Here is a 16839-nt window from a genome sequence, read left to right on the forward strand (position 1 = left end):
ACATAACTATTTTGCTTAAAGTATTCAGAAATTAAGGTCATCTATATTTTGCTCCTCCATTCAAATGACTCCTTGCTATTCCAGAGAAGCAGTTTGATGTAGGGGATAGAACCAAAGGCCCAGGAGTCTGGAACTCGAGTTTGAATTCCATCCTCCCACCCTTACATGTCCTGTAACATAGGCAAGTTACTTAATCTCTCTCAGCCTCAGTCTCTATAGCTTTAGAATTAAAATAATAATAGCATAGATTTCATAGGGTTATTGTGTATGATCAAATGAGATGGTCGATGTAAAACAGTTTGCAAATTTTAAAATAATTATATAAATATTAAGTATTATTTGCTCATACTCCAAATGGCAGAATCACTCCCTCCGTGCCTTCCAGGGCATTTGACATTTGTTAAGAAAGAACCGACAACTTTTGCTACAGTCCTCCATGCAGGTAGCTAAGCTACATTGAAACTAACTAATAATCACAAGGAATAGGCTGGGTAAGGTGGCACAGGTACAGTCCAGCACTTTCTTTTCTCTTCCCCTTTCCTTTTCAGCTCCGAGGCTCTTCCCCTGGCTCAGGATCAAAGTTCGAGCTCTCCTTCCTTTCTAAAGTACTAGTTGCTTTCAGTCTGGGTGCGGAGAACACATACCTCCGCCCCGAAGGTGGGCGGGCCACGGTTAAGGCATGCTCTATCGCCAACTTGAGGCTGTCGCCTCCCAGGCGGAAGTGGGAATGCTCCTTCTCTAGTCAATCCCTCCCGCCCCAGAGTGCACCGCGGTACTGTCATGGACGCTCCCTGGAGCCTGTTTTAGCACATGGAACGGGAACACGTCGGGTTTAGGGGATCTAGGCGGTAGTGCTAGCGTTCGAAAGCTTTTGGACCTGTTTTCTGCGGTCTCCCGGTGTAGCCCCCCGCAGAACCCTTTGCTGGTGCTCCCTCCTGCGCTGCCATGTGGCCCCCAGAACTGGCGGTTCTGAGGGGCTTCTCCACGGATACGGAGCTGCAGCACTGGAAACAGATGGACGTGACTGGCACAGGTGAGGTGGCTCAATGACCCCTGGGGCCCCCTGGCCACTGCCCCGGGGGTAGATGCGCAGTCTGCCTGAAGGAGTGACGGGCCCTGACCCAACATCACTTTTCTAGTGAACGCCCCCTCCATTCATGCAGCCACCACCTTCAGGTCCTCCTCACCTTTTGACGCAACTATTATCCACTAACATTTATTCAGCGCTTAAAGACTTGGCATCTCCCTCCACTGTAAGCCATCCTTCACACAACTGCCAAACTGATTTTCCTGAGGCACGGGTCTAACTGTGTTACTCCCCCTACTCAGTGAATACCAGTGATCTGGAATTTTTATTAGAGCATAGATGCAGTAGGGAACTATTGGAACTTTTTGAATAGAGGAATGATATGGTCAGCATTGAGAATATCGTTTTCTCAGCTTTGTTGAAGATGTAATGGAGAGTAGAGAGATTTAAGGCATTGAGAGAGTATTGCTATACATACTTAAGGCAAAAGATCATTTCTCTCTAGGATCAAATAAGGTCTCTCACTGGCATTTATTCTGTTAACCTGGGTTTCTTCTGCATTTCCAGTCTTAAACATTATTCCTTTCCATAAATTCCATGATTCAGTCCTGCTTTTTTGTTCTGAACCCCAGTATACTACCTCCTACCTGTCTTCTAAAATTTTGCTCTAGCTGCCCTTTCTTGGAATGCAGTCCCTCCTGGACTCCACCTCTCTGAATCTTATATAAATACTTTCTGGGTCCCAGTTAAGAGTGGGATCCCTAGCCAAACTACCTACTATATATTTTGTAAATATTATTTATATATTTATATATGCCCATCTATTAAGAATGCCAGCTCCTTAAAAACAGGGACTGTCACTTTTGTTTTATATCTCCAATGCTTAGTGAAGTCTCATGATAGGTACTTAGTAAATGCTTGATTGGTTGATAAGGGTGGAGGTTACTAAAAGAAAGGAGTTATCCAACACTGAGGGCAAACTGGCTCTTTTCTCTTTCTGATCCTTGGAGTCTGATGCAGATCTTCAGCTTCCAGTGTTGGTGGTTTAAAAAAAAATGTTTTTTTTGGGGGTGGGTGGGTGGGTGGGATAATGGAGGGAAAGCTACATTTAAGTTTCAGTGGTTCTGGTGAAAAAGGATTTTGAGGATGTGATGCTTTGGGATGTACTAGGAAAAGAAGAAGTAGAAGCACTTGTAATTTTTAAAAATTTCTTTTCCATGATTATTGTGGGTGAAGTATAGACAATGTATAGGTGATGATTCAATTCAACAAGAATTTATTAAGCAACTTTTAGATGAGAGACTCTGTGCTGGACACTCAGGATAAAAAGAAAACAAAATAACCCTTTCACATTCTGTGTGTGAAGTAATGTACGGAAGTAACTAAATAAATTCACAATAATTATAAGGAGTATGTAGGAGTAGGGACAATATTAGCTGGGGGGATCAGGAAGAGTTACATGTAGGAGGTGGCATTTGAGCTGAGTCTTGAATGGAGCTAAAGATTCCAAGAGTGTATGAAGGCATGGCAGTGAAAGATTGAATATTTTGGACAGGAAACAGCAAGTAATCCTAGTTTAGCTAGAATGTGCATGAAGTAGAATGCCAAAAAAAGAAGTTTTTGAGCTTAAAGGCAGTAGGGAGCCACTGGAACTCTATGAGCAGGGAGTGACTTGGTAAACTTTGGGAATATAATCTTGGTGGCTATGTTGAGGAGAATGGAGAGATTTAAATCAATGAATCAAATTAAGAAGATAGAAGGCAAGAGGTGAGGAGGGTCTCAAGTAAGGTGGTAGTTGTGTGAAGGAAGGATATAAACGTTAGAGTGGTCATGGTGGAAGAACTGACAAAACTTGGCAACTAAGAAGATCTGAGGGTAGAGGGATTAGTGGTGGTCCAAAGGGACTTCCTTGATTTTCATTCCTGGGTGATAGGAAGAGTGATGATGCCTTAAATAGAAAGTTAAAAACAAATAGTTATGGGTTTGGGGTAACAACAACAACAAAATCTTTTTTTGGATGTTAAGTATGAGGCAGTTGGGAGACCCCCGGAGCTCTATCCTAAGCCACCTGATGTTCTATACTAGTTTTCTTTGTGGGTTATTTCATCATTTCCTATGGTCAGTTATCATCTCAATGCAGATGACTCTTAGATCTTCTTGTCCATTCCTAACCTCTCTTCTGACCTCCAGTCTTGAATTTCCAACTGAGCTCAACCTTTTCCCAACTTCCCTAATATGGTTGAGGGTACCACTGTCTTTCTCAAAGACCTATGTTTATAACCTAGATGTCTTCTTCAACTCTTCCTGCCTCTTCTATCTGCTGCCAAGGCTTTTTGATCTTACCTTTATAACATCTTTTGCACATGTCTCTTTCTTTTTTTGGACAGGACAACCACCTAATACAGGTCCTCATAACTGGACTGTTACAATAACTCAGATTGGTCTCCATGGTGCAATCTTTCTCCACTCCACTCCTTTCTTTACGCTGCTGTCAGAATTAGTCTTCCTAAAATTCTGCTTTGACCTTTTCACTTCTCTACTCAGTAAACTCAGTAAACTTCAGTGGCTTCCTGTCACCTCCAGGATAAATAAACTTATTTTTTAAAGCCTTTCATCGCTTCACCCTTTTCTCTGTTTTCAGTCTTTTTATATCGTATTCCCTCCATGTTTATTTTACTTTCTTGCTCTGTAATTGCAAAGGACTCTTTATCAACCAACAGCAAGTATTTTCATTGGCCATTCTCTCTACCTGGAATTCTCTCCCTCCTCAGAAGCATTTGACTTCCCTGACTTCCTTTAAGTTTCATCTAACATCCCACCTTCTGCAAAAACACTTTCCCCCATTCACTGTAATGATAGTGGCTTCTCTGAGTTGATCTCTGATTTGTCCTGTATACAGCTTGTTGATACACATTTATTTATGTCTTGTCTCTCCTATTAGACTGTGAGTTTTCTATAAATGGAGATTTTGAACCTTTGACTTAATTCCCCAGAAGTCCTTAGTATTTCCCAAAATTACCTAAAATCTCTTCTGTGTCTCCATGTTGGTGAGATAATATTATTGGTATTTAAGTGGATGTATGTTCTGCCCATGTTCTTTCTTTGAACTGTGACCAGGCTGAATTCAGGTATTTCTTTTGCTTTAGTTATTATTAATAAAAATTTTAAAATATAATACTTAGTTATTGATTATCAATCTTAATCTTTACAACTTCTTGAGGGCAGATGTGGCCCTTTGCCTTTCTTTGTACCCCCTTTGTTTAGCAGAGTGCCTGATACATAGTAGATTCTTAATAAATTCTAATTGATTGAGTGATGTAGGACTAGATGTCAGGAGAGACAGGTTTTGTAGAATAGAGATGGTAATTTAACCCATTGATGAAATTACTGTGAAAAGATGAAGAGAGAGGAGAGGAGCCAGGAGTAGAGCCTATGAGAATACCCATACTTAAGGACCTATTTATGGATAATCTAGGAAAAGAAACTGAGAAGGCTTAACCAAACAAATCACTGACTCAGAAGAATGAAGTGAGAACAGTGTGATGAAACTCTAGAAAGGATCGTGGGATCATAGATTTTAGAACTAGAAGGGATTGAGAAGCTTTCTAGTACAATCTCCTCATTTTACAGATGTGGACCTATATTCCAGGAAAGTTAAATGAAAAAGAGTATCAAGAAGACCAGTAGAAAAAAGAACTGCCAAGTATCAGAAGAAGGCTTTGAATCTAGGTCGATGGTCAGAGCTGTCAGGCTCCAGAGAATACTCATCAACTACTGTCTTTGTAGTCATTAACAACAAAAGAAAATGCTTTTGGCGTTTAATGTTGAATTTGTTTCTTAAATTCTGTAGATTGAAACTGTGTATCCATGTTCCAGTGTAAAAAAGATTGACCTTTTTTGACTGGGTCAATTTGTAATCACTGACATCACTACACAGTTTTTTAATGAAGTCTTGTCAACTCTCTCTCTTCTATTTAGTTCTGGGACCAATTTATTGCCATTTCCAGTACCTGTCCAAGTTTGTACTGATAGACCAACACAATGAGATTCTCAGCTAAGTGGAAACAGAAATATGTTCATTATGTCTTTTTCATTCATTTGGATTTTCCTTTGTAGATTACTGAAACTGAGCATCAATAATTTCTTTGAGTATTAGTTGAAGAAATGGATATATTTTAATTTTTAGAGCCAGCTGGGCACCGAGCTAGGTGCTGGGGAGAGAAAGACAATTCTTTTCCTAAAAGAGCTTATGTTTTATTGAAAGAAGAGAGCCAGCAATTTTAAAGGGAGGGATGAGGAGGGAGAATCCTCCAAGTATAGGGGGCCTTGACTAAAGTCTTGGGGGGTGGAAGATGTAATATTGTGTTCAGGGAAAAACAAGTAGTCTAGTTTGACAAGGATATAGTTTGCATGAGGAAGAAGGAGTAATCATTCTGGAAAGACTGGAAGTTTAAAGCCCTTCTCATTCTGGTTTCTGTCTATCCTAGAGGCTTTATATTTAGTCCTAGAACCCTGAAACTTCCTTAGTAGTAGAGTGGTCAGAACTATGGTATGGCAGCCACATGGAAGTTAGAATGGAGAGGAGAGGGAATTGGGAGTTGGATAGATTTCTGGAGTCACAGATTTGTATGGGACTAAAATTTTTTTTCTTTCATATAATTGGTTTTCTTTGTAATCCTATGTATGTTATTTTATGTATTTAAAACTTGTTCTGAGAAGGGATCCATATGCTTTATGATGCTGCCAAAGGGGTCTTTGAAACAAAAAAGTTTAAGAACTCCTGCTCTAGAAGGAGAAAGATTGATCAACAGTGTCAGATTGCTACAATGAGCAGAGAAGACACATATAGGACAGGATCACTTTTCCTTTCTTCAAGAGGCAACTAGCTTGTTCTGGTTGCCCCAGACATTAGTGGATGGATGGAAGTTACTTAGAGGTAAATTAGTCTTGATGTAAGGAAATCTTCCTAAGATCTGTCCAAAAGTGGAAAAGACAACCTTTGGAAATAGTAGGTTCCTACTAACTAAAAATTTTCCAACAAAGACCGAATAACTATTTCTCAGGTGTGTTATAGAAGGGATTCTGATTCAAGGATGAGTTGTACTAGATAGTATTTAAGAAACTTTTCTACTGTGAAATTTTGAAAAAATGAAGCCATAAAAATAAATCATATAAGATAGCTATACAATTACTAAGTCTTTTTTGGCTTCAGCCCCCTTTTAGTATTCTTTGGTCTTTCTCACTTTAATTTATTCCTACAGCTTCATCTGTTTTTTTTTTTCTTCTGTGCACATAATGCCCATCTGTGTTCCTACATTTTCTAAAATTCAGTCTAGCCTTTTCATCAACCATATATTCATCTGATCAGTATCCTACTTATAATTACATTCTATATGTATAAAAGCAAATTTGTCAATTTTCCCCCTAATTTCCTAATTTTGGGGACTATTGAGCTCACAACATAGCTGGCTGGGACTGGAGTATCCATCTCTTAGGATTGTTAGGTAGTTACCTATGCTTAGGTAAAGAAACACAAAGCATGAGACTACTAGGGAATTAAGGTCAATCTCAGGCTCATCTAAGTAAACACATGTTCTTGCTGCCATGTTCTCATATCAGTCATAGTTGTTGCTAAGGAAGGGGAGGGGGCAAAAATTGCTAATACATTTAAATTTTGCACTCCTTAGTGTGGTATTTAGGGTCCCTGTGATATAGTCTCAACTTGTCTCCTCTCCTTCCTCCTTCCTCCTTCCTCCCTTCATTCCTCTTTTACAAATGGAGAGATATGACAGTCAAAAGCAATTGAATTGATAGCAAAAGCTCTTTTGTGAAAATCACAGAGGAGGATGACAGAAAATTATAACCAGTATTCCTAACAAGCCAGTGAAAAGCAATTGAGGGGAAAAGGATGCTCTAGAGAGCTTAGCCAGCACATCCCAAAAGCATTTGAAATTAGAAGGAAAGCAACAAAGATACATGAAATGGGAAAGAAAGTGTGGGAGTGCAATGGAAGAGGAAAAGGACAGTAACTTCTTTGATGTCTGACTATGCTCTACTTAGTGCCCTTTTCCTCTGCCTTTGTGGCTTTTGGAACAAATTCTGCTGCTTAAGGAAAATCTTTTTGGCAGCTGAGTGGGGGATGTACCTGAGGGGGGGAAAGCCCTTTCCATTGTTTAGCAAAAGGTTTCTGTCCTAAAGTAGTCTTAAGTAGGGAGGAGAAGGATCCTCCCATGCCAAGGAGTTTCATATTCCAATAGAGTTCTTACTATCAGTAGGAGATTTTTTTAAGTATGAAATTTCCCAATGGAGAAATTTCCAACATTCATAAGTCTAAGAAATTTTAAGGTTTACAATAGGAAGATCATCCCATGGGTTATTGTAGTAGTCCAGGCATGAGGAGAGAAAGGGACATATGAGATGATGTTATAAAGGTAAAATTGCCAGACCTTGGCAGCAAATGGGGGAGTGAGAGTGTAAGGAGTGGAGGTTGACACCTAGGTTTCAAGCCTACATGACTGAAGAGGACTTACTACTTATTCTCTTTTTGACTTTAGACAATTTATTTCCTTCCTTCATCTCTAAAACTAAAGGGTTGGACTAGATAACCACCAACTCTTTTTTAGTTCTCAATCCTATGTTCTTTGTTCCAGTCTGTTGTATACATTATTATAAAATTAATCTCCATAAGACACATCTGTTCAAAATCATTCAATAGCCCTTTATTGCTTATGAATTTAAATTTTGTACTCCTTGGGGTGGTATTTTAAGGCCCCTGTGGTATGCTACTCAACTTGTCTTTCTAATTATATTTCTCATTCTCATATATAAACCATCTGTTTGAGGTGATCTGTACTACCCATGGCATCCTTATTATGCTTTTTTTTCTCCCTTTTTTCCCATGACTTTGTTCAGATTTATCCATTTTAGAAATTTTCTCCTAATGATGTCTCTGAAAATACTGTTCTTTCAAGGCACCTCCCCCCCATCCATAAAGTAGAAAGGTTTTAATAGAAGTCTTTAAGATTTTTGAAGGTTTGGGAGAGTGTCAACAGGAGGGCAACAAGGACGTGTAGGGCCTTGAATTCAGGTCATATAGTTTGGTTGATGAAATTGTTCAGCCTAGCTAGAGAAGAGCAAGGTGTGTGTTGCGAGACATGAGGCTTGGGGTACTCTGAGGTATAAGGATAATTTTAGGGTTACTTTATATTTTAGGGGAAAGTAGAAACAGGATAGCTTTGTGAATTTGAAAGACTTTCCATCGCATAGAGTAGGCCTGTTTTGCTTGACCTCAAAGGCAGAGCTAGGAACAATGAGTGGAAATTTCAAAGAGGCAAATTTTGGTTTAATGTGAAGAAAAACTTACCCAAAAATGAGTTATCCAAAAATGAAGTGTGCTTCTTTGGAAGAATATGGGGTGTGGCAGGGTGCTTTTAAGCCCAAGTTGCATGACCTCTTTGTAGGGGAGGCTGTGGCCCATTTTGTGCTATATGGCCCCTGAGACTCTTCCAGGACTGAGATTCTCTGGAACATCTCGTGTTTCTATGAATGAGCATTTCCTGAGTCCTCTGAACCGGGAGCGATAGATGTCCCTTTCCTCAGAGCTGCTGTAAATCTGTTCCTGCCTCTACCTAGTATAGTCTTCTGTCAATGTCCTGTGTATTAGCTCTGCATGTTCCAGTGCTCTCTGCAGTTTTGCATATTCTCAACATACACTGCACAGGACACCTGCATGTTACGCAGGAAATTTACGTAGGTCTCTACATGTGTAAAGCACTTTGCAAATATTAAAGCATTGTATAAGTGCTTATTCTCTCTGGTATTTTATAAGGTCCTTGAGTTTGAAGGCTATATTTTATTTATCTTTATGTCAAGAGGCAAATTGGAATAGGGGAATTTGGAAAGACTTGTATTCAACTCCTTTCTGTGATTACTAGTTGTGAAAAATCACAAACTCCCTGAGCCTTAGTTTACTTGTTTAAAATGGGGACAGTAAGACCTGCAGTATTTGCTTCAATGGGTTGTTATATGGATAGAAAGAAATAACCAATATAAAGCTCTTTGCAGATCTTAACAGCAATAATAACACTAATATTTATGTGGTGCTTTCATTCACATGCTTACATGGTGCCCTTTAACTATATGGACTTATGTTTAAGACTTTTCTTAGTTTTATAGCTAATGCTTTAGGATTTTGTGGCATATGACAAGTTGCTTTCCTGAAAGGGGCACATGCCAATTTTTTATGAATTTACCTTGATTTTTTAGAAAGAGGTTAGTGCCTAGGAAGTTGTATTTGCAAAGTCTTCATTAACTTTCTGAACTTTGGTACTGATTAGTTTACTAATAAAACTCAACCTACTATGCCAGGCCCATCCCCCCCTTGTCCTATCCCTTAATGTTACCTCTCAGTATCCTATTTCCTTCCTCTTTGATTTCATTATCATCACCCCTTGGCTAGCATCTCTTGTCCTCTTACCCCCTTCTAGCCCAGCTCTAATCTGTGGACTCGGGCTTTAGGCTCCCTCTTTACAAAACCTTTCACTGTGTCCTGTGGGACCCCATTCAGTTTTTTTTTTTCTTTTTGAAGGTCATATTCCTTTTAATACAATCCATGACCACTAATGACTTGTTTCTGACAGCATAGGTGAGAAAACAGCAGTAACTCATCTTGAAAAGTTTTTGGATGCTAAGGATGTAGCAGAAATTATCAGTGTAGATGCTGATATTATTTTCAAGGAAACAGCTAACATTTCTTGCTCTGAATCTCGTCTTTGAAGGTAACAGTAGCCAATACCACTTCCTAGTTTCTACACAAAGTCTCCTGTTCCTGTGGATTTTTCCTAGACTCCTTTTCTGACCTTTTTTCTCTCTTAACCATTTGGGCCTTATTGTCTTGCTGGAAGTGAGGGTTATTATCACCAGCAGGTATACTCTTGTCCACATTGGAGCTAGGATAGGTAGTGCCCTGGGGAACTCTGGGTGGATGGAATCATGAATGTGCACTCAGAAGGATTTGGGCTTAGATTCCAGGGGATTATGTGGATGGAATTAATAGTCTACTCTGTGGCCTCTTTAATTCGTTTTGTGAAATTTCCCATTTTTTTTAACAGTTAAAAATGGTCATAGATGACATAAGAAAATAGTGTGTATATATTTCATATATGTAAAAAAGTCTACAGTATTTACCATTGTTGATATATATGTTTGGGGGAGGCAGCATAGGTGCTACCAGCCTAAAGTAAATTGTACAGTGTAGTTTATTATAATCACAGAATCAAGGTTTCATTTTTAAGGTTAATATTCTTGACTACATAATATACATATATCCCACGTAGCTATTAGCAATCTAAATCAATAGCCCAGTGATGTTAGTAATCAGAATTCCTTTATTATTCAGTATGGTATTTAGCCATGAATATTTGTGTTCTATCGTTTAAAATATTATCGAGTTCAATAAAATTACACCAGATACATTATATACATAAACAAGAAAACATTGTGAGTCTTGGTAAATAGTGGTGGGCAGCTGCCCACAAACACTGTTTATGGATAAGGCCCCTTCCATAAGGACTAAAGTGGTGTTTGATGCCCACTGGGTAGGGAATGACATCTTCTTTGTCATGGCTTTGTGATCCAAGAAAGGTGCCCCTGCAGTCAGGTCCTGAGCGTTCAACGTGAGGCAGTCCAAGTTGCTGGACTCAGGTGTGTAAGCCCAGAGCAAGGCCGGGAGCCCCAGCTTGGCTCAGAGTCCCAGTGTGGGGCAGTCTGGGTATCTCCAGCCCCATGCAGTCGTGAGGGAACTTCTCCAGGCTCCCACCTGTTCACATTGGCTGAAAGCTGGCTTTTCCTGTGTGATGCCTTTTCTCCCAGCACCTTAGAGCTTCCTTTTAAAAAGTTTTCTGACCCCCCATAGTGTTCTTTCCCAGCTAGCCTATTTCCTTGTAGACACAGCTCTAGGAAAAGATAATACCACTTTTTATCTATCTATCTATCTATCTATCTATCTATCTATCTATCTATCTATCTATCATCTATCCATTCACTTATTTGCTTGTTTGTTTGTTTACTTGTTTATTTATTTAGGATATTTTCCCATGGTTACACAATTCATGATTTCCCTCCCCTTTCTTCCCTCCTCCCAGAGCTGACAATTAGTTCTATTGGGTTATACATGTTTATCGTTCAAAACCCACTTCCATGTTATTCATATTTACAGTAGTGATCTTTTAACATCTAAATCCTAATCATATCCCCATTGAACCACGTGATTGATCATGAGATTTGCTTCTGCATTTCTGCTCCCACAGTTCTTTCTCTGGATATGGATAGTGTCTTTCTCATCCGTTCCTCTGAATTGCCCTGAATCATTGCATTGCTACTAGTAGAAAAGTCCATTACATTTTATTATGCTACAGTGTATCAGTCTCTGTGTACAATGTTCTCCTGGTTCTGTTCCTTTCACTGCATCATTTCCTGGAGGTCATTCCAGTTCACATGGAATTCCTCCAGTTCATTATTCCTTTGAGCACAATAGTATTCCATCACCAACCACATATACCACAATTTGTTCAGCCATTTCCTTATTGATGGATACCCCCTCATTTTCCAGTTTTTTTGCCACCACAAAGAGTGAGGATATGAATATTTTTGTACATGTATTTTTTCTTTGATCTCTTTGGGGTATAAACCTAGCAGTGGTATGGCTGGGTCAAAGGGCAGGCAGTCTTTTAAAGCCCTTTGGGCATAATTCCAAATTGCCTCCCAGAATAGTTGGACAAATTCACAACTCCACCAGCAACTAACACCTCTTCTTATAGCGTCACTCAGGAATGTAAACTCTTCCAATGTATTACCAGCATATAGACCATGAACACAACTCTTAGCTCTGTAAGGACTCTATGAAGAGTTAAACTGGTAGTGTGCTAGTGAGATTGTTGGACCTGAAGTCAGGAAGATGTGAGGTCACATCCTGCTGTGGACATTCACTTGCTGTGTGACCCTGGATAAGTTGCTTCATCTCTGCCTGTCCCAAGTTTCCTTATCTGTAAAATGGGGTTTACAATAGCACTTACCTTGCAGGATTTTTGTGATTATCAAATGAGATATTTGTAAATCTCTTAACACAGTATCTTTCACATAGTAGTTATTTAATAAATGCATGTTCCCTTCCTTTACATTTTTTAAGCACTCATCAAATAATTCATCTAGGAAATGAGAAGTCTTATTTGCAAAATCCTGACTTACTAGAGCCAAGGCTTAGTGTTTTGCACTCTAATTATTACTCTAAACCGTTATGATAACCTTCATGGGTTGTTTGAATTGGTCTTTCTGCCTTCACTATCCTTTTTCCAACTCAGATTTGGAAAATGATCTTCTTGAAGAATGATTATTTATCTGCTCAGTAATCTTCAGTGGTTCCCCATTCTCTCTCTGATAAAATACAGTTTTCTTAGATTAGCAGTTAAGGTTCTCCACAATTTGACTCTACTCTGACTTCATATATTTGTTCTATATTACTTCCCTTCTTACACTTGTTCCAGCAAAATTGGAATACTTTCTTTTCTCTGAACTTCACATGTGTTTTCCTGCCTCCATGCATGCCTATAAATGGTCTCCCATACTTGACATGTGGGCCCTTTTCTTCCTTTAAAAATTCTTATATTCTTTCAAGGCTCAGCTCAGGTGTCTCCTTCTCCAGAGTCTTCTGGAATGGGGTTAACACAATGTAATAGAAAAAGCCCAGGACCTGGGTTTTGAAATCAGAGTCATGTATTACTTGTGTGACCTTGTACAAGTCACTCAACTTTGGGGGATTTCAGTTTCCTAATCTGTAAAATGAGGGATTTTAACTAAATGATTTCTGAGGTCCATTTTAGTTTAGGTTATCTTCACCTTTGTTATTAGGAATCAGTTAAATTCCTTTGTCTTTTCTTCCCCTTGTCTCCTGCCTGCCTTACTTTTTACCCTACTTTACTGTGCTTATCTGTGTTGTAAACTCCTTGCTCTCAAAGTAGAATGCAAACTCTTTGAAGGCAGGAATTTTTTTGGTCTCCATATCTGTTTCCTGCCACAAATACAAAAGCCACTTGAGAAAGGAATGATGAGCTGGCGGAATTCCATGTGAACTGGAATGACCTTCAGGAATTGATACAGAGTGAAAGGAGTAGAACCAGGAGAACATTATACACAGAGATGGATACACTGTGGCACAGTCGAATGTAATAGACTTCTCTACTAGCAGCAATTCAATGATCCAGGACAATACAGAGGAACTGATGAGAAAGAACGCTATCCACATCCAGAGAAAGAACTGTGGGAGTAGAAACACAGAAGAAAAACATTTCCTTGATCACATGGTTTGAGCAAGATATGATTGGGGGTTTTAGAGTTAAAAGATCATTCTATTGCAAATATGAATAATATGGAAATAGGTTTTGAACACAGTGATACATGCATAACCCAGTGGAACTGCTTGTCAGCTCCGGAAGGGGAGGAGGGAAGAGAAGTGAGATGGGGAAGATCATGAATCATGTAACCGTGGAAAAAAAATTCAAAATAAATAAATAAAAGAAAAAAAAGAAAAGACACTTGATTAAAATATAGCAAAATAAACTGAGTTTCCAGCAGTCTTGTTCCTGAAGATAACCACTTGGGGAAGGTGGAGAGTAGGTTGGAGAAAGAGAATTATAGTTTTTTCCCCAAAAATTGGGAATATGTCATTGATTTGACAAAATATGTTTCTCATGTGGATGGTGCTGTTTTTGTTTCTGAAGTTTATGAGTATGAGGTAAATTTAAAGAAAAATTACTTGAAAATTGCCCCTTTTCTTTAATAGTAATAAAAAATACTTAGGCTTTTATTTTTAATTTGTAATTCATGGTAGCTATAATGTGGTGGTAGCTTTTTTATTCTAGGAAATATAGCACAGGATAATATTAATTTGCCCATTATTTTATGGATGATGGGTATATACATAATATAGGTTCTCTGATTTTTTTTATTTCTTAAAATAGATGATCACATCACTTTTACCAGCTTATTTTATTATTTCTTTGAATTACAGAGAGTGGATCCTTTTTACAGTTGCTGATAGAAGGGAACTATGAAGCCATTTTTTTAAATACAGTTATCCAAAACATTTTTACTACACTCATGTTGAAAGAGGAGAAGATTGACAGCTACCTGGAAAAGCAGATTCTCACATTCCTGGACTGTTCAGAAGATTCCTGTAAAACTGAAAGGTAGGAGGAGTCTTTTTCTTTCTTTCTTTCTTTCTTTCTTTCTTTCTTTCTTTCTTTCTTTCTTTCTTTCTTTCTTTCTTTCTTTCTTTCTTTCTTTCTTTCTTTCTTTCTTTCTTTCTTTCTTTCTTTCTTTCTTTCTTTCTTTCTTTCTTTCTTTCTTTCTTTCTTTCTTTCTTTCTTTCTTTCTTTCTTTCTTTCTTTCTTTCTTTCTTTCTTTCTTTCTTTCTTTCTTCCTTCCTTCCTTCCTTCCTTCCTTCCTTCCTTCCTTCCTTCCTCCCTCCCTCCCTCCCTTCCTCCCTCCCTTCCTCCCTTCCTCCCTTCCTCCCTTCCTCCCTTCCTCCCTTCCTCCCTTCCTCCCTTCCTCCCTTCCTTCCTTCCTTCCTTCCTTCCTTCCTTCCTTCCTTCCTTCCTTCCTTCCTTCCTTCCTTCCTTCCTTTCTTTTTTAAATGCAGTTGCCAGTGTTATAGAATTTTATGTAGTTAACCAGTGTAAAAAGTTGTTTTTATCTTTTAATTTTATGTCTATTCCTTTTATTTTATTTTTTAATTACATGTAGAAACAATTTTCAACAATTGTTTTCTGACACTTTGAATCAAAATTCTCTCCCTCCCTTCCCACTCCCTTCCCTGAGAGAGTAAGTAAATAATTTAATATAATTTCAGTGTAAAAAATTATTAATGTTTTAAAAAATTTTTTCTTTTAAATAACAAATTTCCATATAGGTTTTCCAAAGTCTTGTAATCCATAATATCTCCCTCCCTTCTCTTCCTCCTTCTGGAGCTGACAAGCAATTCAATTTGGATTATACCTGTATTATCATGCAAAACTTATTTCCATATTATTCATTTTTGTAAGTGAATAATCTTATAAAATCCAAACCCAAAACATATATACCCAAATAAACAAATGAAAAATCATTTATTTTCCTCTGCATTCCTACTCCAACAGATCTTTCTCTAAGGATGGATTACTTTCTTTTTTATAAGTCCTCAGAATTGTCCCGGGTCACTGTATTGCTGTTAGTAGCTAAGTCTATCACATCTGATTGTTCCACAATTTTGTAGTTACTGTGTATAATGATCTCCTGGTTCTGCTTCTTTCACTCTGCATTAGATCACGCAGGTCATTCCAACTCTCTGAAATCATCCTGTTCATTATTCCATCACCATTATATATTATTGTAAGGGGTTAAAATTCAAGGGTGGTACTAAATTTATCAGAGTGTGATCACTAGGAATTAATTCCAAATGATGTTTTAGCAATTTATTTATAAAACACAGAAAGAGTAAAAGTAGAGAAATGAGAAAGAGAGCAGAGTAAGAAATCTAGCTTAATGAGGTAGACTATTTGCTCAACCCCTGGCTTTATTCCGGCTCCAGAAGCCCCAGCCAGAGGGCCTAGGGATCAGTTAAACAAGGGTTTTAACCATGAGGCCTCCTTCAAGATGAGGGGCCCCTCCAGAGGCTAGTACTTCTCAGAACAGACCAGGGAAAGGAGTCAGCCTTTCTTACTCACCCATGTGGTAGTCCTAATAGAAGCAATCCTCAGCCAGAGCTCCTCCAAGGTCAAGCTGAAGGTGAAAGATCTCATCATAGGAAGTTCTTGGCATTTTTAAAGACCATTCCTTTGCCTTACTTCCATTTTATGTGGACCAATTATAGCTAAAGCTTTGATTTGGACTGCCCAGGGTCAGTGGGTTCTGATTCATCACCCACTTTCACACACATGGGTCACAGACCTCTCCCACTTAAGGATAAGTGGGGTGAATATGCTTCTGGTAATTAAATCTAAAAAATGGGCAGGGGAGAGTTATTCCCATCTTCACACCATCATATGTTCAGCCAATTTCCAATTGAGGGGCATATTTTTAGTTTCCAATTTTTTTGCCACTGCAAAAAGAGCAGCTATAAATATTTTTGTACAAACAGGTCCTTTCCCATTTTTTTTTTGGCTCTTTGGGATATAGTCTCATTAGATGGATCAAAAGGTATGCGTTCTTTTAAAGCCATTTGGGCATAATTCCAAATTGCCCTCCAGTAGAAAATTCTTAATGTCAATCACATTTTTCATCATTTTATTTTACTTGGGTCTCAAAGTGCTGCTTAATGATCTCAGTTTGAGATTTCTTCAGCATCTGACCTAGATTTTATTTTGATGCTTTGGTTCAGGATAAGAGTTACATACTGCACTCTTCAGGTATGCATTTGTTGAATAAAATATCAGCTCTGTTTTGTCCTCCTTTTGCACTGAGACAAGATTCTACAACAAGTTATAGGAAAAAGCATGTCTCTTTGTTTACCTTCAAAAAATTTGGTTGTTCTGGTGCTCTGTTATCTTCTGCACTTGGTTTTTCCCTGAGGGTTTTTAAAAATCAAAAGTCATTATTTTTAGAGCCAAGTGATGAAGGGTTGGTTCTCCCAGAGACCATTTTCCTCTAGAGACCCTCTGGTTTTCTTGCTAAATTTAAGGTCTGCTGTTGCTTCTACTCTTCATAGCCCTCATTTTCCTTCCTAGCAAGGATGTATTGCACGCCCCTACCCCCTGACATTTCTTTGAAGTTTCTTTCTCCAT

The 16839-nt window shown here is 38.5% G+C and overlaps 1 protein-coding gene across 1 annotated transcript in view; it reads left to right on the forward strand.

Annotated features, from left to right (window-relative positions):
* Positions 1 to 749: 749 nt before the first annotated feature.
* Positions 750 to 16839, forward strand: part of TTC27 (tetratricopeptide repeat domain 27) — a 227793-nt gene continuing 211703 nt past the window's right edge. The window contains exons 1-2 of the mRNA XM_007476051.2: positions 750 to 1033; positions 14091 to 14268. Of these exons, the coding sequence (XP_007476113.2) occupies positions 946 to 1033; positions 14091 to 14268 (266 nt within the window). The 5' untranslated portion in view covers positions 750 to 945. The remainder of the gene's footprint in view (positions 1034 to 14090; positions 14269 to 16839) is intronic.

The sequence above is a fragment of the Monodelphis domestica genome, chromosome 1 (assembly GCF_027887165.1).
Source record: "Monodelphis domestica isolate mMonDom1 chromosome 1, mMonDom1.pri, whole genome shotgun sequence".
In the NCBI taxonomy this organism is placed as follows: Eukaryota; Metazoa; Chordata; class Mammalia; order Didelphimorphia; family Didelphidae; genus Monodelphis; species Monodelphis domestica.